Source organism: Dendrobates tinctorius, unplaced genomic scaffold, assembly GCF_039654945.1.
Source record: "Dendrobates tinctorius isolate UK_male_01 unplaced genomic scaffold, ASM3965494v1 ptg000046l, whole genome shotgun sequence".
In the NCBI taxonomy this organism is placed as follows: Eukaryota; Metazoa; Chordata; class Amphibia; order Anura; family Dendrobatidae; genus Dendrobates; species Dendrobates tinctorius.
Window position 1 is genome coordinate 40,171,385 of NW_027361714.1, and position 25,551 is coordinate 40,196,935.

At 42.1% G+C, this 25,551-nt stretch overlaps 1 protein-coding gene across 3 annotated transcripts in view; it reads left to right on the forward strand.

Moving 5' to 3' along the window:
• EYA4 (EYA transcriptional coactivator and phosphatase 4) overlaps positions 1–25,551 on the forward strand; it is a 619,370-nt gene that overhangs the window by 304,925 nt on the left and 288,894 nt on the right. For all 3 annotated transcript variants that reach the window (XM_073575843.1, XM_073575844.1, XM_073575845.1), the window contains exon 3: positions 18,371–18,420. In XM_073575843.1, the coding sequence (XP_073431944.1) occupies positions 18,371–18,420 (50 nt within the window). The remainder of the gene's footprint in view (positions 1–18,370; positions 18,421–25,551) is intronic.

Genomic DNA, 25,551 nt, shown 5'->3' on the forward strand with positions numbered 1-25,551 from the left:
AATGGCAGTGGTCAGAATTGTAAAAATTGGCCTGGTCATTAAGTGGCAAATTGGCTCTGTCACTAAGGGGTTAACCAACTGTTACTATTTTTTCACAAAGCAGAAGGACTGCTTTCTATTTACTGATGTCATGATTTTCCACGGCTTTTTGCACCGCTTTCTTCATGTGGGCAATACTTTTCCCTGTGTTATTTCTCATTATTACATGCAACTTAATATAAGGACATACTGTATATGGTTAGATTTCTTGACTGTGTGGATTGGATGGGTTGGTATTGGCATCTGGTGAGAATTTCATGTCAATAGCACCTTGTATAAATGTATTAACTTTGAAAATGGATGATGTGTTCAATATTTGCTTCACCAGTTTTATTTGTGTGTGTTTTGTAAATGTGTATGTGTGTGTGTGTGAATATATATATCTCCTATGACAAGGATGGGTTTTTTTTGTGAGTGGCTGCAAAAGATGGACGGGACGGCCACTCATCATATCTCCTCCCCAAGGGTGTGGTTTGACAATTTAAATGTCTGGCCACTGAGTTTTTTTTTCTCTGTCTGTGGATCTGGAGGCAGTAAGCTCCAGAGAAGTGTTTATGTGCTACCTTGCTGGACTCTGCTGACTGTACCCTGAGCGGGCGGATCACCGCAGTCATATGGGCTTTACTATATGTTATCTTTTGTTTTACCATTTTGTCAGAAAGGCCATGCTTGTGTTACTGAATCCTGCACTGGATAATGATGTGTTTGAATAAAAAAGCAAAAGAAACATTCCTGTGTCTACCTCTGTGAGTAGCTGAGTGAGTCGCATTACCACAATATATATAAAATGTGCATTCCTATATAATAACAAGGAAGAATAGCAGCACAGTCTTAATGTTGTGGATACAAGACTATCTCAATCAACCAGCCAAGACACCTCCAATTGTAGAAAAAATATACTGGGAGCTGGAGTCAAGCATGAGAAAGGCTTAAAATGAGAAGTTGAAACGTTGCATGTATCTGTGTGAAAGTCCACTTATTTCACTGATTTCCATTGGAACATTGCTTCGTGTGTATATACGTATGTATGTGTGTGTATATGTGTGTGTGTGGATGTGTGTATATATATATATACAACTCTGGCAAAAATTAAGAGACCACTGCAAAATTTTCAGTTTGTCTGATTTTTCTCTTGACAGGTATATTTTTGAGTAAAATGTAAATTGCTCTTTTATTGTATAAACTACTGACAACATGTCTTCAAGTTTCCAACCACTAAATTTTGTATTTATTTTCAGAAAATGAGAAATGGTCAAAAGAGCAAAAAATGCAGTGCTTGCAGACCTCAAATAAGTTCATAATCATTTAGAATTAATAATACTAATGTTTTAACTCAGGAAGAGTTCAGAAATCAATATTTTGTGGAATAACCATGATTTTTAATCACAGCTTTCATGTATCTTGGCATGCTTTCCACCAGTCTTTCACACTGCTTTTGGGTGACCTTATGCCACTCCTGGTACAAAAATTTAAGCAGTTCTTCTTTGTTTCATGGCTTGTGACTATCCGTCTTCCTCTTGATTACATTCCAGAGGTTTTCAATGGGGTTCAGGTCTGGAGATTGTTCTAGCCGTGACAGGGATTTCATGTGGTGGGCCTTCATCCACACATATAATTGACCTACCTGTGTGGCATGGCACATTGCCTTGCTGGAAAAGCCAGTCCTCAGAGTTGGGGAACATTGCCTGAGCAGAAAGAATCAACTGTTTTTGTTTCCAGGATAACCTTATATGTGGCTTGATTCATACATCCTTTGCAAAGATTAACCTGCCCAATTCCAGCCTTGCTGAAGCATTCTCAGTAGAGTTGAGCGAAACAGGTCGGTCAATTTAAAAAATCTCCGACTTTCACCAAAGTCGGGTTTCATGAAACAAAACCCGACCATAGCGTGAGGTCGGCCATGATGTCAGCGACCAGAGCGCCAAAGTCGCATTTCAAATGATGCTTCCAGCACCTTTTTTCAGCCAATGATGGAGGACACACACTGTGGGCAACACGATGACATAGGCAGCGGCCAGCACCATCTTAGAGAAGGGCATTGAAGTGATTGGCTGGCTTTGTGTGGCATCACAGGGGCTATAAAAGGGCGTGAACGCCGACCGCCATCTTCTGTCGATTTTACAATAGGGAGAGGTGCTGCTGCTGATTCTGAACAGGGAGAGCGTTAGGCAGGGAAGAAGAAAAATAAAACTGCTTCTGCTCATAGCGCTTTTCACTGTACAGTTAGTGTGCAGTGAAAGGGGAGGATTTTTGTTGTGTGCAGCAGCGCTGGTGGTGAGTAGGCTGCCTTTTAAGGCTACCTGTTAGTTTCATTGCTGTGTGCACACTGCTGTTCAAACTGATTTTTTCAAAGCACTCCAAATTTTATTATTTTGTCCTGGTGAGTTACTGAGCGTTCATTTTTTCACACACCGTCTAGCGGTGTACACTTCTCACAGTCTACCGTGTACCGGCTGGTATCACGGACAAATAGAAGCTATCTGGGTGTGACTCTGGAAGAAAAAGCCGAGGAGTTTGTCTGTTTTTCCAGACCTACACCTTAGAGTTGTGTCCGACAGTTTCGTATATCTGCTGTTTGATTACAGTCAAAACTAGACAGAGACAGCGTGTGTCAGTCTGTATACAAATACACGGAGCTTGACAATTTTACATACACACACCGTACAGCGGTGTATGCTCCTCACACAATACCGTGTACCGCCTTCTAGCACGGACAAATGGAAGCTACCAGTGTGTGACTCTGGAAAAAAATCGAGGAGTTTGTCCATTTTTACGCACCTACACCTTAGAGTCGTGTCCCTTTTTCAAACAGTTTGTATATCTGCTGTTTGATAATGGTAAAAACTAAACAGAGACAGCGTGTGTCAGTCTGTTTAAAAATACACAGAGCTTGACAATTTTCCATACAGACACAGACTAGTGGTGTACGCTCCTCACCGTGTATTCCGGCTGGTATCACGGACAAATAGAAGCTACCTGTGTGTGACTCTGGAAAAAAAAAACAAGGAGTTTTTCCATTTTTCCAGACCTACACCTTAGAGTCGTGTCCGTTTTTCAAACAGTTTCATATATCTGCTGTTTGAATACGGTCAAAAATAGAAAGAGACAGCATGTGTCAGTCCGTATACAAATACACGGAGCTTGACAAATTTACATACAGACACCGTACAGCGGTGTAAGCTCCTCACACACTACTGTGTAACGCCTTCTAGCACGGACAAATAGAAGCTACCTGTGTGTGACTCTGGAAAAAAAAAACGAGGAGTTTGTCCGCTTTTCCACACCTACACCTTAGAGTCGTGTCCGTTTTTCAAACAGTTTCATATATCTGCTGTTTGATCACGGTCTAAACTAGACAGAGACAGCGTGTGCCAGTCCGTATACAAATACACGGAGCTTGACAATTTTAAATACACACACCGTACAGCGGTGTACGCTCCTCACACACTACCGTGTACTGCCTTCTAGCATGGACAAATAAAAGCTACCAGTGTGTGACTTTGGAAAAAAAAACGAGGAGTTTGTCCGTTTTTACACACCTACACCTTAGAGTCGTGTCCTTTTGTCAAACAGTTTCATATATCTGCTGTTTGATTATGGTCTAAACTAGACAGAGACAGCGTATGTCAGTCCGTATACAAATACACGGGGCTTGACAATTTTACATACACACACCGTACAGCGGTGTACGCTCCTCACACACTACCGTGTATTGCCTTCTAGCACGGACAAATAAAAGCTACCAGTGTGTGACTTTGGAAAAAAAAAACGAGGAGTTTATCCGTTTTTACACACCTACACCTTAGAGTCATGTCCGTTTTTCAAACAGTTTCATATATCTGCTGTTTGATCACGGTCTAAACTAGACAGAGACAGCATGTGTCAGTCCGTATACAAATACACGGAGCTTGACAATTTTACATACAGACACCGTACAGCGGTGTAAGCTCCTCACACACTACCGTGTAACGCCTTCTAGCACGGACAAATAGAAGCTACCTGTGTGTGACTCTGGAAAAAAAAACGAGGAGTTTGTCCGCTTTTCCACACCTACACCTTAGAGTCGTGTCCGTTTTTCAAACAGTTTCATATATCTGCTGTTTGATCACGGTCTAAACTAGACAGAGACAGCGTGTGCCAGTCCGTATACAAATACACGGAGCTTGACAATTTTAAATACACACACCGTACAGCGGTGTACACTCCTCACACACTACCGTGTACTGCCTTCTAGCATGGACAAATAAAAGCTACCAGTGTGTGACTTTGGAAAAAAAAACGAGGAGTTTGTCTGTTTTTACACACCTACACCTTAGAGTCGTGTCCTTTTGTCAAACAGTTTCGTATATCTGCTGTTTGATTACGGTCTAAACTAGACAGAGACAGCGTATGTCAGTCCGTATACAAATACACGGGGCTTGACAATTTTACATACACACATCGTACAGCGGTGTACGCTCCTCACACACTACCGTGTATTGCCTTCTAGCACGGACAAATAAAAGCTACCAGTGTGTGACTTTGGAAAAAAAAAACGAGGAGTTTATCCGTTTTTACACACCTACACCTTAGAGTCGTGTCCCTTTTTCAAACAGTTTCGTATATCTGCTGTTTGATCACAGTCAAAACTAGACAGAGACAGCGTGTGTCAGTCCATATACAAATACACGGAGCTTGACAATTTTACATACACACACCGTACAGCGATGTACGCTCCTCACACACTACCATGTATTCCGGCTGGTATCACGGACAAATAGAAGCTACCTGTGTGTGACTCTGGAAAAAAAAAAAGGAGTTTTTCCGTTTTTCCAGACCTACACCTTAGAGTCGTGTCCGTTTTTCAAATATAGTAGGAAGAGTGCAGTGTGGCACTTCTTTGTCCAAAATCCTACTGATGAGGCAAAGGTTACCTGTAAGAAGTGCGGAAGGACCTTTAGCCAAGGTAAACAACTCAGAAATTTGAATACCAGTTGCATGCTTAGACATTTAATCAACATGCACTTGCAAGCGTGGACACACTACAAAACCTCAGGTAGCACATGTGCACCTGCTCTGACTGAAGGTAGCCAACAATGCTCCATCGCTACCCCCACTGTAAGACCACTGCCACCATTAAGCATACCTCCTCTTCCTCCTCTTCCTTGGACTTGCCCAATTACGCCCTTTGCAGCAGCTGAATTTCCAGCCAACAGATCTACATATGCCAATTTTTAAACCTCCCTAACTGGGCTGCCCACCCCTCCCCCAATGGTGGGGGTCAAGACCTAAGCACACCCCTGCAAGTGCCGTTGCTCAGAACAGGTGGATGGGCCCACTGATGGCCGCCGGCAATGGCACAGGGTCCCTCATAGTACAATACAGAGTCTCAGATGGTGGGAGGGCCCACTCGCCGTCAGACACACCAGCGTACTATGAGAGGCCCTGTGCCAGTACCGTCGACCACGATTGTGCCCCCCCTGCTTGGTCATGGCCACAGCACTTGCAAGTTGCAATACTTACCTCTCCCTGCTCCTCCGCTGTGTTGTCTGGGCAGTTAAATCCTTCACAGGGACGGCCACTCAAAATTTGGTGTATTGATCAATGATGGTTAAGATGTAGCTATGGCCTGTCCTGCTGGCCTCTACCTTCAGAAGATCAATGGCTACCATTTGAAATGGATGTCAACTTACAAGCGGATGCAGTGGTGGTTTATGATCACCTTTCACAGTTGCGATAGTCACAGACGTGTGACATTCCTGCCACCATTTTTCAATGTCTCCTCTCATGCCAATCCAATAGAATCGCCTATGGCCTGTGGCTTCTGTCTTTTGCACTTCAAAATGACCAGACACATCATGATAGGCACTGAGGACCATGGGTAAATCTCTCCCTGTGATCACAATTTGATGGAGACCAGTAATGGTGATGTGATCCACGCTACTGCGATAAAGCAATCCTTTCTTCACAAAGAACCTTTTTTGCTTTCTCCACAGACACAGTAATTGAGGGTCTGCATCGCCTCTGCAACATATACCGGAAGGTTTCCCCGCGATGAGTAATTCCAAAATTTCTGCTAACACTCAACTTTGCGTCTATACTTGTATCCATGTAGTTTCCAGTAGCGGAGATTCTTGTCTGGCTTACTGAGATTGAAATGTATACGAAGATTTAAAAGTACCACAACACTGTATACTGATGTACGCTATGAATACCTTTCCCTTTTTCTACTTTTTTAATTCTGGTGTAATACATAGTGAGCCTGTGAGTGTCTGTGTCTGACTCCGGAAGTATAGATGGAAATTTAACCCTAGACTGGACACACCTGGTATGTGCTGATACAGTACCTTGTTTCAAAAATTTGTATAAAGGTATCATCTGTAGGATAACCGACTGGGGGGGACCCTCTTCTTGCCGCAGACAAACACGAGACTGAGACAGAGTTTGTATTGAACAGGTCCGTTTTTAGTGCCCATCCTTCTGTCAACAACAGCAATTCACCACAGCCATTTCACATTTCTCTGTACACAGGCCCCGGTACCTTCACTTCCTTTGTAACTATAATCGTGGAGTCCTCTGTGGCTCTTCCACTGTGGCTGGCCTAGGCCCAACCACCACAGCGCTGCACCAGTCTGAGCACACCGTCCGTATGATAGCCCCAGGCCGTCTTTGTCTGCGGCTACCGTCCTCTGGCCCACCCCCCCGTGACCGCCTCAACTGTCAGTCCTCTCTGGAGCCTTTCCACTGTCTCTATTTCCTCAGCACAACTTCCTCTTTACTGCGCTCCCTTCGCTGACTGACTCTTCCAGAACCTTCCCTCAGCCTTTTATACTTCCAGTTCTGGTAACTCCACCCACTATCACCTAACAGTTTCTCTGACCAATGGCAGTTATTCAGTCCCACTCCTACACTCTCCACTGCCCTCCAATTGGCAACCTAAAGCACTGCACCCTTTCTCTTTATCTTAGCGGTTTCATACTTACACTGCGCTACACCTCTGCTTCTCACTACAGGCTGGTTTGTCTGTCAGTCCACCTTCCCTACATCATTCATTGTGAGTGAGTGTGTGTGGGTTACGCCTTCTATATACACGGTGAATCGGAGAAACAAATTTTTACACTATACTCGATACAGCTTGTATCTTGTTATACAGTACCTTTGTTTGACATATAGCATTACGGTCCAATCCATACTGTGTAAGCGTCTGAGAGTGACTATGGGACTATTTATATGGAGATTTCAATTGTCCCCTAAAAAATATATACTTGCTATCTTGTTATCCAGGAACTTTTTTACAACATTTTTTATTATGGTCAAAACCAAACTGAGTGAGCGTCTGAGGGCGACTACGGAAATATATACCGATATTTTCAATTTGGCCATTACTGTATACAGCAGAACGCTTCTGATACAGTAACCTTTTTAGCTATTTAGAATCTGGTGTAATCTATAATGAGCCTGTAAACGTCTGTCTGTTACTGCGGCAATTTTTTTTGGAACTTTAAGATTACCCCAACACTGTATACAGTTGTACGCTTGTGTTACAAAACCCATTTACAGCTTTTCATATTCTTGTGTAATCCATACTGGGCCTGAGAGCGTTTGTGTCTGCCTCCTGAAATGTATGCGGAGAATCAGAATGTTTACACTATATTATATATACCTTTTATCTGGTGATACTGTACCCATTTTCAACTTGTTATTTTATTGGGTAATCCATACTGAGCCTATGATCGTCTCTGTATGCCTCATGAAATATATACGGAGATTTACTGTAATCCATAGACTGTATAGAGCTGTACGCTTATGATACAGTACCATATATCTGCTGGTATTTTGGGTCCATTTTCAAAAACATGAGGAAGTATGGTGGAAGAGGACATGGATGTGGGCGTGGAGGGCCATCTCGTACTGATGGTGGTGGTGGTGGTGCATCTGCTGGTAGTGCCAAAAACACAATAGCAGCTAAGGCAGGAGGTGTTGAGCCAGCGTCATGGTGTAGCTCTGAAAGGCCAGTAAGGCTCCTTTTTCTGGAAGTAGGTAGACTGCTTTTAAAGCCCAAGTATCAGGAACTGTTTGTGGCTTACATTGCTGAAACAGCCTCCAGCTCTATCGCCTCCTATTCTGAAGTTGTAAAAAATGCAAGCACTGAGTCATAACTCCAGGCTTCTGGTCAGGAGCAACCCCTTTCCTTGTGTCCTTCACCAACAGCAAAAGTGAAGGATGTGGAAGCACACACCTCAGATTACTCCATGGAGCTCTTTTCACATACCATGCCTGGGTTAATTAAAAATAGGGCCCATCATGTACTGGAGCAATGTAAATGTGGCAGATCAGACACTGGAGCAGCATCTAAGGGGTACACTATACACTGGAGCATTACAAATGGGGCCCATTATATATGGAGCATTATAGGAGCCCATCAGACACTGGAGCATCATCCATGAATCCATGAGTCCCATCATGTACTGGAGCAATGTAAATGGGGCAGATCAGACACTGGAGCAGCATCTAAGGGGCACATTGTACACTGGAGCATTACAAATGGGGACCATTATATATGGAGCATTAATAGAGCCCATGATACACTGGAGCATCATCCATGAGGCCCATGATATACTGGAGCAATGTAAATGGGGCAGATCAGACACTGGAGCAGCATCTAAGGGGCATATTATACACTGGAGCATTACAATTGAGGCCCATTATATATGGAGCATTATTAGGGCCAATGATACACTGGAGCATCATCCATGAGGTCCATCATGTACTGGATCAGACACTGGTGCAGCATTTAATTGGCACATTATACACTGGAGCATTACAAATGGGGCCCTTTATTTATGGAGCATTATGTGGAGCTTATCATATACTGTATGGAACATTATATGTGACTAATTATTTGGTATGGAGAAATATATGGGGCTCTTTATTCTGCATGGTGCACAATGTGGTGGCCATAACACTGTAAGGAGTAATATACTGTCCTGTTTTTGAGCTATTGTACAATTTAAAATAGATCAGTCATGTCATGTAAGCAGTGAAGTATGTGTCTTTGTACTATACCTATATTTCTGTGGCATATCGGAGCATCATGAGTTGTGGTATGTGTTAAAGGGGCGCACTTACACTCTTTGGCCCAGGGCACACGAAACCTGGAGCCAGCCCAACCCCCCCACAACTTTAGCCAAATAACCCCCAGTTTTCAATGCGTAACTATTATTAGGAAGTAAATTAAGGTTGACAAGCTTCAGTTATAAGAATTAATGTTTTTGGCATTGAAATGGGCACTGTAGGTGTGTTTACTGTCCTCCACTCCCTGCTGACTTTGCTTCCCCATTGACTTGCATTGGGTTTCGTGTTTCAGTCGGCCTCTGACTTTTCCCTATAGTCGGCCAATTTCGTTCGACCCGTCTTTTGCAAAAGTCGGGTTTCATGAAACCCGACTCGACCCGAAAAAAGGCAAAGTTGCTCATCTTTAATCCCCAGATCATCACCAATCCTCCACCAAATTTCACAGCGGGTGCAAGACACTGTGGCTTGTACACCTCTCCAGGTCTCCGTCTAACCATTAAATGGCCAGGTCTTGGGCAAAGCTGAAAATTTGACTCATCAGAGAATATTCCCTTACTCCAGTCCTCTATGGTCCAATCCTTATGGTCTTTGGCAAACTTCAGCCTCTCTCCTTTGCTTCTCATTGATGAAAGACTTTTCTAGCTTTTTATGACTTAAGCCCTGCCTCTAGGAGCCTGTTATGAACTGTTCTTGCCATGCACTTCTCCCCAGCTGCCGTTTGCCTTTTCTTTTGTAGGTCACTTGATGTCATCCTATGGTTGCTGAGAGAAATTTGAATAAGATGAAGGTCATCCCGGTCAGTGGAGAGTCGTTTTATTCCCTCTGCCAGTCTATAGCTTTGTTGTCCCCAATATCTGCTGCTTGACCTTGTTGTAATGGACTATTGCCTTAGAAATTTTAAGGATGGAGGCAACATGACACTCACTGTATCCCTCTGTTAATAAAGCCATAATTGAGCCCTTCTTTTCCTCACTCAAGACATTTCTTTTCAACTCCTTTGGCATGTTTAAAAGTTATTTTTCATTCCTGTTACTTTTGGGATATTACTAGCCCTTGTTTTAACATCCAGTGTGTCCTCTTGCAAGAGGATTGTGAACACTGTGGCTCCCCCAGGAGTATGGTCGTCACAGTGGCATTACCTTCCTCCTAGGGAGAGTGATGTCAGGCTTGGAAGCAATGAAGGTTCTCTCTGGCAGTGAACCATAACATGCAACACAGTTCCCACTCCAGGCCAGCAGAGGGAACTCTGAACCAGAATTGGGGGAGGAGTGCTCTCTGAGGGCCAGGAAGGGAAATTAGTCAGTTAGTGTGAGGAGGGCGTCGTGTGCAGATGTGGAGGAGATGCGCTGGGGAGACTGAGGAAAGTGGAGAGCTCAGTCCCAGTGATAGCGCATGATCTTGAGCCTGGTCTCCAAGGGTGTATGGATACTAACGGTCCTGCACCAGAAACCAGAGGAATAGGAAGCTGTAAATGCTCTATTCCCACATAATCCTCCGAGGCACAACAGTGACGGGTGAGCCAAGAGAGATAGAAGGCTACGGCTGTCTGCCATGCGAGTGGAGTGTGGGTAACATCAGAAAGGTGGAACTCCAGTGTAACTCAGTACTGGGAGTACTTCATTGAGAGCGCTAGTAAGGAGACTGCACAATCCATCTGCCAGAGTGATTCCTGATTTGCTTCCAGGCTAACCAGCTCCTGTGCCATCTGTACTCAGGACCCTGGACTGCATTTGCCAAGTAAAGGTAAGGAAACTGCAACCTATTGTGTCCTTGCCTTCTTGCTGCAACCTCCCCGGCACTGCTGCATCTCTGTGCCTGACACTGCACCTTCCTTCCCAACACCCATCTACACTGCCCTGGGACAACAGCCCTGCCTGTGGAGGGTTATAACATCTTGGCTGCACCACACCATCTGTCCCAGCGGATCTGTCTGCAGCGTCCGCTTAACATCTTCATTGCCGAACACCACAGGTGGCGTCACGAATCATCTATTCATAAACTTTATTCCATCACTTCACTCCCTTACATGGACGCCCAGGGCCACGGACCGGGTCACCGCTACTGTGACACTTCCTTGTGAAATACCGGCCCGGTACCGAGTACCCCACTGCCCTGGCGGGCGATCCAACACCACAGCAGGGTTTTTTATACTTTTCTTCATTAATAAGATTTGGTTCAGGTGACGCACACTAAGTAGAATGAGGTTTACTCTGGTTGGAATTCAACTGACACTAGAATGGAATGGCTGTCAGACATGTAGAGAAGCTTATTTTTATAAAACTGTGCAGTGGTCTCTTAATTTTTGCTTGAGCTGTATATATGTATGTATGTATGTATGTGTGTGTGTGTGTGTGTGTGTGTACCTGAATTTCCATCCACTTAAGATCATGGGAAGCTGAAGGGTAAGAGTGGTGATAACATAAGGAAGGAGTTCTTTAACCTTTCCCCTAAGAACACTGCACTGCAGTTTGTATTGGGGCAGAGGTGAAAGTAAAATATTGGGATCTTTCTGATGTCACTTACAGCTTCCCCCTCACATCTCTCCCTTATGGAGACACAGAATGAGGAACTAAAGCTATTCATGTTTATCTACAGGGTGGGCCATTTATGTGGATACACCTAAATAAAATTAGAATGGTTGGTGACCCAGATCTGCATGCTGAAGTTGCAGAATGGGCAAAACAAAAATTGGAACAGGACCCTCAGTTTATACAGAACGTTATGTTCAGTGATGAGGCAAACTTTTTTGGGTGGCCCATTTATATGGATACACCTAAATAAAATGGGAATGGTGACAGTTTTCTTGCGTAGGGTGTCTTGCATTGAAATCTGCTGCAATGACCCAGGTATTGCATTCACCAGACATCAACACAATTTCTATCTGCTCCTCACGTGTTAACCTCTGCGACATGTCAATGGCTGTAAACAAAGAGAAACTTGTAAATAACTCATGAAAGAATAAAGTTATGTTAAAACCAAGCACATCATTGTTTTTCTTGTGAATTTCTCAATAAGTTTGATGTGTCACATGACCCTCTTCCCATTGGAAAAAATAAAGTTGGATCCAAAATGGCCGACTTCAAAATGGCCACCATGGTCACCACCCATCTTGAAAAGTTTCCCCCCTCCCATATACTAATGTGCCACAAGCAGGAAGTCTATATCACCAACCATTCCCAGTTTATTTAGGTATATCCATATAAATGGCCCACCCTGTACAACTTAAATGAGTACTCAGTCTCAAATATTGAACCTAAAATTTTATTTTTTAAAAAGAAAAGATTCTGGGCTTTATCGTTTTTGCATTTAGTGGGAGTTTTTCAATTTTCAGGAAAAAAAATAGCAGCTCTAATGACCACCTGCGCTTAATCAGGATATTTATCAGCTCTTTCTTCTTACTGGCAATTGTATCGCAAATAATCTTGATCTATTTAATTTTGGTGAGTATGTGAAGATATGTGCATGTAGACATAGCCATAGGCAATATTTATAAACTTTACAAATCCTGAACTTTTATATTTAGGCAGTCTTGTGTGTCTCATTCTCATTATTCAGACTTTTAGCAACAAATCTGAATTTTCATGTATTTTTTTAAAATGCTTTTTATTCTTGGTTGCAAAATTGTGCATTTGTGCCTAACAGGTGCTAGGCAACATTTTCATTATGATATCTTAGCACTTAAACTTTTAACAAATAATCAAGACAATATATGCTATTCAAATTTTACTGAAGAACTACAAGGATTATCACAATTACAGCTATCATTCCATCATCATCATAATCAAAACAATTTAGCATGCACTTATTTATGACAAGCAAAATTGAACACTATATTTTTTTAAGTTAAAAAGATAAATACGTAGGCATTGTTTCATTGTTTATAGCTTTATATATTTTTTGTTACTTTTTAACCCATCCAAGACCATGGAATTTTTACAATCCGATGTTGCTGTAGTTTAAATGATATAACTACGGGTATTTGTCTTTTTTCTTTTATACAAATAAAATGTTATTCCTATACATTTTGCTATAGTTTACATTTTGTGTTTTTATTTTCATGGTTATAATAAGTAAACAAAAAACACTGAATATGTATCCGGTAAATGTATAGCTATAAATGACTTTCATTTTCTTTTTCCCACACAAGATTACAATAGGTGGTGAGGGTGTTGTTGAATTTTTACAATAGTTTACCTTTGTATCTTTATCAAACTGGGAAAACTTCCATTTAATAATAATAAAAAAGAAAAAAATTCCACTTTGCATCAAAGCAACATATCCACCTTGAACTGTCCTATCCACCTTTCATCCAACTCCATTTTCAACTTTTCAAGCTCTAGAACCCATCACACTGTGGAAACCTCTTGAACCAAAGTCCCTAAAATGATCTGATAACTGTCAAACTTTGACCATATCACTTGGTCCACCTCCTTCTACAAAAGGTCCTCTGCCTTTAGCACAATAGAATACTTTTTCTTTTTACAAACTCGCTCATCCCTTAGTATCAGAGACTTTGCCCCTTCTAAGGGTACCGTTACACTTAGCGATGCACCAGTGATCCCGACAACGATATGGATCGCTGGTACATCGCTAAGTGGTCGCTAGTGAGCTGCCACACAGGCAGATCTCATCAGTGACATAGCAGGGGTCGGGGGTCGCTACTTACCAGTCAGACTTGGCGATCCTGACGTCCTCCCGCCCGCGTCCACACGTCGCTCGTCGGCGACACAGGAAGCCCAGCAGGAAGCTGACGAGAAATGGTCCAGGACGTTGTCGCGTGACCTGCGATGAGCAGCGGGGGAGCCAGTCAGAGGTAAGTATCAGACATAGCGCTATCGCTAGCAATATCGCTGCTACGTCACAAAATCGGTGACATTACATCGATATTGTTAGCGATATCGCTATGTGTAACAGGGGCTTTAGTCTCCTTATACCTTACCAAAGATTATGTCTCTCGCTCACAGGTCACCAAATTATCTTGTCCATGTCCTCAAGGCTCTGCTCTGGAGTACCCATTCTTCTCCATCTAGCCCTTTAACCTCAGACAGTTGAAACAATGCCAAGGCTTTTATGTTGATGACTAGAGATGGGCAAATTGAATCAAGTGGAATTTAATACTGCTCGAATTTTACAAAAGTCCATATTCTGCAGATAAATTATTTTTTTTCGTAATTATATCTGAGCAAATTCAGCAAAATGGTGGCCAGTTGTATTGTAGAGGGCCAGAAAAAGGTTAAAAAAAATACTGTCTTCTGATTCAAGGTCCCCATAGCAGCCACATGGAATGTGGTTACTAGTGGTACACCACTGCATCATACCTTTCACAGTCGTAAGTCTTGTATCTTAGAATAACCTTTTTAATTCTTTTCCATCTTTCAAACCACACATCAAGCCATTTCCACCTTCTGTTGCTTCTACCTTACAAACATTTCTAGAATTTACTCCTTCAACGTCTAGTTAACAAACTTTTACTTGCCCCAGCCTACTATATGAATAGCTTTTACCCTCACAGTATCCTTTCTTTGTTCACTGACTCATCTCTATAGATTGTAAGCATCGTCTGTCCCTCTATTAGTTTTTGTCTAAATTGATGTATAGCAATGCTTTTCAAACTGTGAGGCTGGCTTTTCTAGTGAGATGCTCTCTTGTTGTGCCTTTTTGAGTAGGAGGCAGAAGTGACTTAAAAGTGATTTATATATATTTTTTTAATGTTGCAGCAATCTCCTATACACGTGCTGCGCCAATTCTTTGGAATGTTCTTCCCAGGTCAATACGAGTAGTCCCAAATCCCTACAATTTTAAGCGTTCCCTGAAAACTCATTTATTCAGACTGGCCTACTGCCTCAACACATTAACCTAATCTATCCCTGTGTGACACAGCCAAAAGTTTTACCACAACCAGGTTCCCCGCATTATGTTCCCACATGCTTTATGCATCCATTAGCCCTCTGTGTCTGTACTGTTACACACTTAACATTATGGCTGGTCCAAAAAATCAGGGCAACTGTTACCACCCACCTTTCGTGTCTCCCCTTTTTCCCTCATAGATTGTAAGCTTGCGAGCAGAGCCCTCATTCCTCTTGGTATCTGTTATGATCTATGTGATTATTGTTATGCTGTAATGTCTATTGTCTGTACAAGTCCCCTCTGAAATGTAAAGTGCTGCGGAATGTGTCGGCGCTATAGAAATAAAATTTATTATTATTATTATTATAATCTCCAGTTAATATTACTGACTCATTCTGTATTTTCATTTTAATGGTATAATGGGTTCAGGAAGTAAAAAAATGGAAAATTGAAAATCTTTGGGCATGAATTTACACTACAGATGGTGAGACCCCCAAGCATTATCTTAGGCAGTTTGTAAGGTCCCGGTATAAATAGTTTAAAAAGAATCTTTCATTTTGTATATGTTAGTGCGATCTATGGACAGCATGGTATAGTAAAGTCAAGCTTAGCAGAATAATATATGTCATGCCTTTATACAAATGCATATAATCAGTTATGCAATGCTTTGCATTGAATTGTAGTGTATTTATAACATGAGTGTACTATATTGTGATAACTTATCCTACAGCGCCATCTATTGACAATCTTCTACTTACAGTTTACTTTCTGTTTCATTACTTACTGTGCAATTTAATATTTAAGGCTCATCAAGGCTTCCGTAGTTCCCATCAACCTCTGCATTGGCCTTGCCCCTTCTTCTTCAGCAGCCATTTTGGCCTCATGGATAATGATATGCTGATTATCTCTCCCTGATTTTCAGCCAATCTGGTTGTTTACCTCCATAAAGCACAGTCGTTTTACACTGATCCTATCAATAAAAGTTGTAAAGGATCCCCTGCGTCTACCTCAATGCATCGATAGGAAAGAGTTTAGCTCTCTGTCAACTCACTTTTCTTAAGCACAAAGTTGAAGGTGCCAGAACAATATACTGTATATTTTGTTGGAAAAGATTCACTAGAACTTGTATTTTATTCATTGAAATCTCTCATCTTTGTATTAGTCCAGTGGGCAGTCATTCTAGCTATTGGCTGCTATCTCTGCTATCACAGTAATACAGGGAAGATTATTAGTCATTGAATAGTACCGCCCACTGGACTTGTATTCATCAGGGATTTCAATTAATAAAATGCAAGTTTAACTGAAACTTTTCCCGCAAAAATGTATGTCAGTCTGATTAGCTCCTCCGTCTCTATAACCTCATGCTACGCACGTAGTCAAAATTGTTGGTACCCCTCATTTAATGACAGAAAAACCCACAATGGTCACAGAAATAACTTGAATCTGACAAAAGTAATAAATAAAAAATCTATGAAAATGTACACATGAAAGTCAGACATTGCATTTCAACCATGCTTTCACAGAATTTAAAAAAAAAAATAAAACTCATGAAAGTAGGCATGGACAGATATGATGGTACCGATGAAAATAATGTGACAAAGGGATCATGTTAAATCAAGGTGTGTTCACTAATTAGCATCACAGGTGTCTACAATCTTGGAATCAGTGAGTAGGCCTGTAAAGAGAGCTACAGATACTCACTGTGCTGTTTGGTGACATGGTGTGTAAAACACTCAACATGGACTAGAGGAAGCAAAGGAAAGAGTTGTCTCAGAAGATTAGAAAGAAAATTATAGACAAACATGTTAAAGGTAAAAGTTACAGGACCATCTCCAAGCAGCTTGATGTTCCGATGACTACATCTGCACATATACCGTATATACTCGAATATAAGCCAAGATTTTCAGCCCATTTTTTTGGGCTGAAAGTCCCCCTCTCAGCTTATATTCGAATCATATACACCAGGGGGTCGGAGGGGGAGGGGGGCGGGGGTGTCAGGTCATACTTAACGGTCCTGGCACGGTCTCTGCAGTCCCCAGCTTCTCCATGATCTCCCTTCCTTCCTTCAGTGGTCATATGGTACCGCTCATTACACTCATGAATATGCGCATATTCATGAGGTGTAATTAGCCGTACCACGTGACCTCTGAAGGCAGGAAGGGAGATCGCGGAGAAGCTGGGGGCTGCAGAGACCATGCCAGGACCGGTAAGTACAGCGATACTCACCTGTCCGGGTCCATCGCTGCTTGCTGCTGTCTGGCACATCATCTGTCACTGACGTTCAGACAGCAGAGGACGCTGTGACGTGTTAGTGCACGCCGCGCCCCCTGCAGTTTGAACGTCACTGACAGATGATGTGCCAGACAGCAGCAAGCAGCGATGGACCTGACCCCAGCGATGGAGAGGTGAGTACGTCATTTTTTTAAATTTTAAATGCAGCAGCGGCAGCACATGGGGCATAATGTATGGAGCATCTTATGGGGGCAGCACATGGTTGCATAATGTATGGAGCATCCTATGGGGGAAGCATATGGGGGCATAATATATGGAGCATCTTATAGGGGCAGCGTATAGGGGTATAATCTATGGGGCATCTTATGTAGGCAGCATATGGTGGCATAATCTATGGAGCATCTTATGGGGGCAGCATATGGGGCCTATTCTATGGTGCATCTTAAGGGGTCATAACTTTATGGAGCAGCATATGGGGCATATTATTCTAGGGAGCATCTTATGGGGCCATTATTAACCTTTGTGCAGCATTATATGGGGTGTATTTTGTATGGAGCATCTTATGGGGCCATCATGAACTGTATGGAGCATTATATGGGGTTGCTGATTCAATATGGATATTCAAAAACATTTAACCTACTGATGTCTCAATTAATTTCACTTTTATTGGTATCTATTTTTATTTTTTAAATTTACCAGTAGCTGCTGCATTTTCTACCCTAGGCTTATACTCAAGTCAATACGTTTTCCCAGTTTTTTGTGGCAAAATTAGGGGGTCGGCTTATACTCGGGTCGGCTTATACTCAAATATATGCGGTAATTCAGATATCTGAAAATTCCAAATGTGCTTGTCTGTGAATACAGTTTAAAACTATTTAAAACTTTGTAAAACCTTGAACATAAAGGGATTCTCCCACCACAAAGAATTGTACCCTATTGTCAAGATATGGCATAAATGGGGACTGGTGACGGGCGCTTATATTAATCTTGGGAAGGAGGTTCCTATTTCCAGAGGATAGGTGGTCATACATTCACAGGAAAACTATAATACCTGATTGAACATTCAAAAAATCAGAGTATGCTATGTTTTGGATGGTCAATCTCCTCTGATATATTCATAACGTAAAATTAATTTTGCATTATTAATGATCACTTCTATAATATAGTATAATATAATAATCCTTTACGCTTTTTGCAGATTAAGAAATCGTGCACAGAATCCGATGTTCCTGAGCCTCAAAATTCCAGGTATCTGTCTTTAAAATACTTCACGATGGAGCAGATGGAGTGCAAAAGTGATTTGTAAGGAGGTAGTGTGCTTTCATGAGTAAATCATATCCAAGGACCATGAGCGTGAAAGAAAACAGAGGCAGAAAAGACCTGGGCGTATGGCATATGGGCTAGGCACACATGCTTTGAAATGTAACTCACACCAGGCATGCTAATGGTGTTAATGGCTTTTACAATTAATACGAGAGTGGAATGGAGGAGATAAAAGCAGAAACACTTTGCAGGAACAATATTGCCAACTTGTCACCTGTTAGACATCAGAAGGAATGGTTATTTTCTAACTCCCAGCTGAAATAGGTGACTTATCATGAATTAACAGTGCTTTTTAATTCTTAGGTGATGCTAGAAACATGGAAACACCGAGTCAACTACACACATACTACATATAGGAGTGCATGGGTTGGAATTTTGCACAACTGTTGCGTGTGTGTGTGTATATATATATTTATACATACACAAAAAATACATTTTAAGCATGTTCTAAAAAATGTTGAAAATGTTAGTGAAAGTATTTTTCCTGGTTTTCTTTTGTATCAGTAGCTTATATTACCGTGTAGAATTCTCAGTGATTCTTTATATATTGCCATTCCTATAAATATCAATTTTATCATTTGAAAAAATGTATTTTGAAGGATTTTTCTTAGGACTAGATTAATTATTCTGAACCTTTGGTGTGCATAAAATGATTTAAGTCCCTTCCCAAGATTAAAACCTGATAATGAGTTTAAAAAAAGAGTATTCCAGGTTAGAACAATTATCACCTAAATTGCTGGATGATGTTTTGGTCCCACAAGTTGCTCCATTCAGTTCTCTGTAGTCATAGTTGTGTAACAAGGGAAGAATGGGGAAAGTCTCTCTACTGGAATACCTATTTAAAAGTGTTTTCCACTTTGACAAAAGCAGTGCCCAAACAATTGCATAGCTGTAAAACTACAAACATCAATGGCACACAGCGTTCCCAGTTCAAGCACCAGCTTTCAGCGGCTGCTCTAGTCATTGTATATCTCTGCAACAGGACAACTGCAGCAACATCATCACAACTACAGGATCATCATCCATGCTGTGCCCATCACTGAGCTCAGCAGCTCTGCTAGCATGAGCTCAGTGATTGGCTGCAGCGGTGATGTTCTCTGCAGCCGTGACATCACGGCGGCAGCAAAAGTCGGCAGCGCACCTGCCTAGGTGAGTGGGCTTCATTATGAAATCATTTGGTTGCCACTTTTATAAACCTAGGAAACCTTTTAACTTATTTTCTGCTGTTGTTGCCAGCCCATTTTTTGTACTTTATAAACTGAATCACCAGATGATAATTAGAAACCACCAACAATCAGACTAGATGCTGTTGCAAGAGCTTATTGTTTTTTTTTTTTCTATTTAGTGTCTTGCTTTAAAATTGTGCCTAATGTTAGTGTTCTCAAGGGTTAAAGAACATCATTTGTTACATTATTGTTTTTTCCTTGGTTTTATCAAGTCCCAAATTTGATTCTGTCATGGCAGTACTCAACTATATTGTTATCACTGCTATATTTGCTCTACATTTACAAATAAATAGATATACACAGAAAACCTCTTTAAAGTAGAACTACCAAAAATTAGAGTTGAGCGACTTTGGTCAGATCGGGTTTCATGAAACAAAATTTGAGTCGGATGAAACTGGTCCGACTAGGGCAAAAAAGTCGGACATTCATCCACTCAATGACGACTTTTATTCCCCATTGACTTGCATTGGGGTCGGGTTTCGGACGAAACTCCGACTTTTTTTGTCCTAGACCAGTTTCATCCGACTCAAATTTTGTTTCATGAAACCCGATCCGACCAAAGTCGCTCAACTCTACCAAAAAATATTTACCAATTTGTCAGAACATTAAAATGCTGACAAGAAAAGTAAATGACCTTGATTATCTGTGCAAGTTGCCTCTTCAGAAAAGGTATTGAACTCTAGTGCCACCTATTGGAAGTAGCAATCTTAAAAGTCAATATGGAACCTTTAACAAGCCTTGTTATATGACTTCAGATAAAAGCCAAACCAGAATCTTAATTTGTTGACACACTGTTTTGTATTGTTACCTCTCATCAGTGCAAAGCATGAAATCTGATTTTGCTATGTGAGAGGCTTCTGACTGGGATATAAGGAGTAATGTTTCTCCTTGAGGAGAGTGACATGCCTGGCCTTGCATTCTTATGTGAAGAGGCTTATAAGCCCTGCAATTCTGCTCTTGGAAATTACATTTGCAAATTGCGTCTTCAGAGAGGAAGAGGGCTTGAACTCTAGTGCCACCTATTGGAAGTAGTAATGCTAGAAGTCAATATTGAACCATCCTTTAACAAGTTTAGCCAAATAGGTGGCACTAGAGTGCTTCCCCAGACACAAGATCTACCCCCAATATACGCCATAGCTTTATTTTATACGATTTTTATAGTATGCTTGAAACATAATCGGAATTCCAGAAATAAATCCTAGCTACAGTCAGGACCGGCATTTGGGTTGGTGGGCAAACTGGACATTTGACCAGGTCACCCACTTTGTTAGGGGCTCCAAGCATTTCTACTCTGAGTTTAAGACTGCTTAAGGACTTTTGGTGACATCACGGTCATGTGACCATGATATCAAAGATCCTTTACCTGCAGAAGTCTAGAGGAACTGAAGAGACAGGCTGGTGTGTACCATATGTGTAGTGTGTATATATTTACATGTATTTGATATCGATTCGATACCGATTTTGTAATTTTCTTTGCAGTTCTCATTACCTTTATGAGATCTCTATCCACACCACTCAATCAATCCCACTACAACATTGTCCTCATGGCATAAGGGCAAAATTGTACACCTGCACAAGGCTGGGATGGGCTACAGGACAAAAGGCAAGCATTTTGGTGAGAAGGCAACATCTGTTGGTGCAATTATTAGAAAATGAAAGAATCACTAGATGACTCAATCTTCTTCAGTCTGAGGCTCCTTGGGGCTCCATGCAAGGTCTCAGCTCATGGGGTAAGGGTGATTCTGAGAAAGGTCAGAATCAGCCCAGAACTACAGGGGAGGATCTGGTCAATGACCTGAAGAGAGCTGAGACCATAGTCTCAAACACTACCATTAATAACATACTAAGCCATCATGGATTAAAAACCTGCAGGGCATGCAAGATCCCCCTGATCAGGCCAGCAAGCCCATTTGAAGTTCCTCAATGACCATCTGGGTGATCCAGAAAAGTCAATGGAGAAGGTCATGTGGACAGATAAGACCAAATTAGAACAAATTAGAAAGTGCCACTTTTGGAGGAATGATGAGTACAACCCCAATAAAACGACCCCAACCCTGAATCATGGTGGGGGAAATTTCATACTTTTTGGTTTGATTTTCTGAAAAGGGAACAGGACGATTGCACTGTATTGAAGGGAGGATGAATGAGATCATGCATAGCAAAATTTTGGCCAACAACCTCCTTCCCTCAGTAATAGAAAAGAAGATGGCTTGTGGCTGGGTCTGCCAGTTTGACAATGACTCGAAACACACAGCCAGGGCAACTAAAGAGTAAGATCTCTGTAATTGCAAACAACGGCTTCTGTACCAAATATTAAGTTCTATTTTTTTATTGCATCAAATTCTTATTTCATGCAATAAAGTGCAAACTATTTACCGTTTATACTCGAGCATAAGCCGACCCGAGTACAAGCCGAGGCCCCTAATTTTGCCACGGAAAAATGGGTAAGCTTATTGACTTGAGTATAAGCAGGGTATGCATTGTCCCCCATCCCTGTCTTGCTCCGTGTGGCTCTCCCCCCTCCCAGTATGCATGGCTCGGCTCCCCTGTCCCATCCTTCTATGTATGACTCAGCTCCCTATCCTCTCCCATCCTCCTCCATGCTTCCCCGTCCTACTCTGTGCTCTTCTGTGCTCCCCCATCCTCCCCCAGTCCTCTTCCATGCTCTTCTGTGCTCCCCTGTCCTCCTCCGAGCTCTTCTGTGCTTCCCCATCCTCCTCCATGCTCTTCTTTGCCCCCCATCCTCCCCCAGTCCTCCTCCGTGCTCCCCCATCCTCCTCCTTCAAACTCACCCTCCTGTGCTGTCTCTGAACGTCCCTGCATATGCTTCCACACCCATAGGCGTGGAGTCGCGTCGATATTCATGACCTTAATGAGCGGTACCATGTAACCGCTGAAGACAGGAAGAAGCTGTCAGCCCTGGGACAACAGTGGATGCAGGGGACGTTCAGCAACAGCACAGGAGAGTGAGTATGATGTCCCAGCAACCTTCTCCTGCCGCCACTCCCCCTCCCCCGCTGGCTTTCTTCACAATGACAGCTGAAAATGCCCCCTCGGCTTATACATGAGTATATACGGTATGTAAAAATCAGACTATGATTTTCTGGATTTTATTTTTAAGCTTCTGTCACTCACAGTTTAACTGTACCAACCATAAAAACTAGAGACATCACTTTTGTTTGTAGGTGGGAAAACTACTATCATACTTATTTTCCCCACTCTAATTATATTTGAATAACTGGTGATTTCTTTTTATTCAAGAATAAATGTGGATTGCTGTTCATGGAAAAAATAAGACCTCCCTTAATTAAATAAAAAATTGGAGCAAAAAAATTATATAACCCTCCGTCTTATTTTCGACAAAACACATAAATTGAATAAGAATTGTTTGTGAGATACACATACTACCAGGGCTTTTTTTGTAAAAAAAATATTTGCCGGTACGCAATATTTGCCCCCGACCTCCTCTGTGCAGCCCCTGTCCTCCTCTGTGCAGCCCCCGTCCTCCTCCTTCATACTCACCATGCAGTGCCGTCGCTGAACGTACCCGAATCCTGCATTGTCCAGCGCTGACGGCTTCTTCCTGCCTTCAGGGGTCACATGGTACTGCCCATGGGCGTCCATATTCATGAGCTTAATAAGCGATACCATGTGACCGCTGAAGGCAGGAAGAAGCTGTCAGCGCTGGGACAAGGAGGATGCAGGGGACGTTCAGGGAGGCACGGGAGGGGTGAGTATGACTTCCCAGCCACCGGCTCCTGCCGCCGCTCCCCCTCCCCCGCTGAAGCACCTTCAGATTTCCGGTACACCGTACCGTCGCAAAAAAAGCACTGCATACTACAAGTATTATTTTTCTATGAAACATGCATTTTTGCATTAAAAACATTTATCCTTGTGCTATGGAAGCTTCATAAATCAATCAACCAGATTGTTTTTGTTTTTTGTACTTTGATACTATGATTAAGTAACAGTATATTTATCTTGACGTCACAGACTATCTCCTCATGGGAAGGTTTATTCTATGGATGTAAACGACAGTTTGGCTCATCAAAAACAGATATTTGAGGAGTTTAAAGTTATTCATATGTTAAAATAAAATTCAGCTGCACAAAAATGAAAACTATAAAAATTAAATGAAAAAAGAAACTAGTGCATTCTGCATTTTTCACGCAGAGATTCGGTCCATGAAAAAAAAAATCTGAACAACCCAATTAAACAACATTGGCCCGAGTGCTCTCAGTTTTTATTTTAAGGAAAGCAATTGGACCTTAAATTTGGTCACGTGAACTTGGCGTATAAGTCACTACCTACGTAAGTGAATAGTTGAAAAACTAGATCTATAAAAATGTGCTATGTATAGCACTTTTCTCACATATACTAATAAACCTTTTAGTCTAATTTTATACTCATGATATAGACATTTGGATGAGAATGGCCTGTGTCAGCAGTAGTATTAGGTGTCATCACTTCTCGGGAAAAAGTGATAACTATAGTATGAACAGTAAAATGAAATAATATATTGCACTGAGTGCGACTTCACATATTTACATTGTCTGCTTTTTGGTGGTTAATTGATTGATTGAAATCACATAAATTGTAAAATCATCCTAAAAGAATGAAATCAAGAAAATGAGCAGGTGAAATAAGATGTAAGGCAGTGCTTACTGAATATGTTGGGGGACACTAGCTTCACAATGGAATTAAAGCACACAGGGACGTTTTTTCACGCAAACAGTCCATGCGGTTTATTATACACTCATAAACAACTTGAGACCATGTTACATATCACAGGCTTAACACATAGTCCACAACACTTCTTAGTACACAGCTTTAATTCGCGGACTCTAAACACGTGAGACTTCTCTTCATCCTGTTACCGTGGGCGCGCCGACTCCACGCCGTGCCAATGTCTCTCACAACTTTACTCGACGACACATGACATTAGGTTGCAGTCTCCAAACATGCTGGACTTCACTTCGTCCAGTTACCGTGGATGACTGCACAGTTCATTAACATCCATGGAACATAACAAGCACCAACAGTCTGTTCCAATGGCAGATACTTGTCTCCCCTTACTATAACCCCCCTTGTCTGGAGTTACCTTACCGGAGCTCCTGCTCCACATGCTGACTTCTTATCAGTCCTAGCTTCTGGGGAAGCTGCTTAACTGGGATCACCGTCCTGGATGATGACTTGTACCACAGGCCAAACCCGACAGTCCAGACCCTCAGAAAGATGGTAGCTTCCCCAACGAAGTGTCATCACAGACTCTGCAAGTACATGGTCTCACACTGTGCTATTCAGGAATCCTGTCCACCCACAGAAACTTCCAACACATTGACCATTCATGTCCACAGTCTCTCCATGTGCTATTCAGAAATCTGAACCACACACAGGGCCTTCCAACACACAGGTCATGACCTCATACAGTACCTTACAACCTCGACCCTGTGACCCTAACCATGGTCACATTATGTAGCTGAAACCACCCCCATAGGTGAGAGGTGTGTGTGGTTAGCCAGTCCTGCCCAGCTCTCCAGTTAACCCTGTAAGCCCCCCCTTATAAACAAAATCAAAAGCTCGTAAAACTACAGGTCCCAGAGGAACATTTCAGGCTTACAGCGCAGCAGACATCCTCCGCTGCAACACATACCAGCCATTTACATCAATGCTGGTCTGTTATGAGCTCATTTTCTGCTCCACCAGCTGGGAGTTCTCCTTCCATTCTCCCTCTGGTGGTGACAGGAGGTAGTGAGGTTGGTTTAATTGGTAATGGTCTGCCACCTGACGAGGAGGATAATGATTGGATCTCTGGAGTATCAGACTGGAT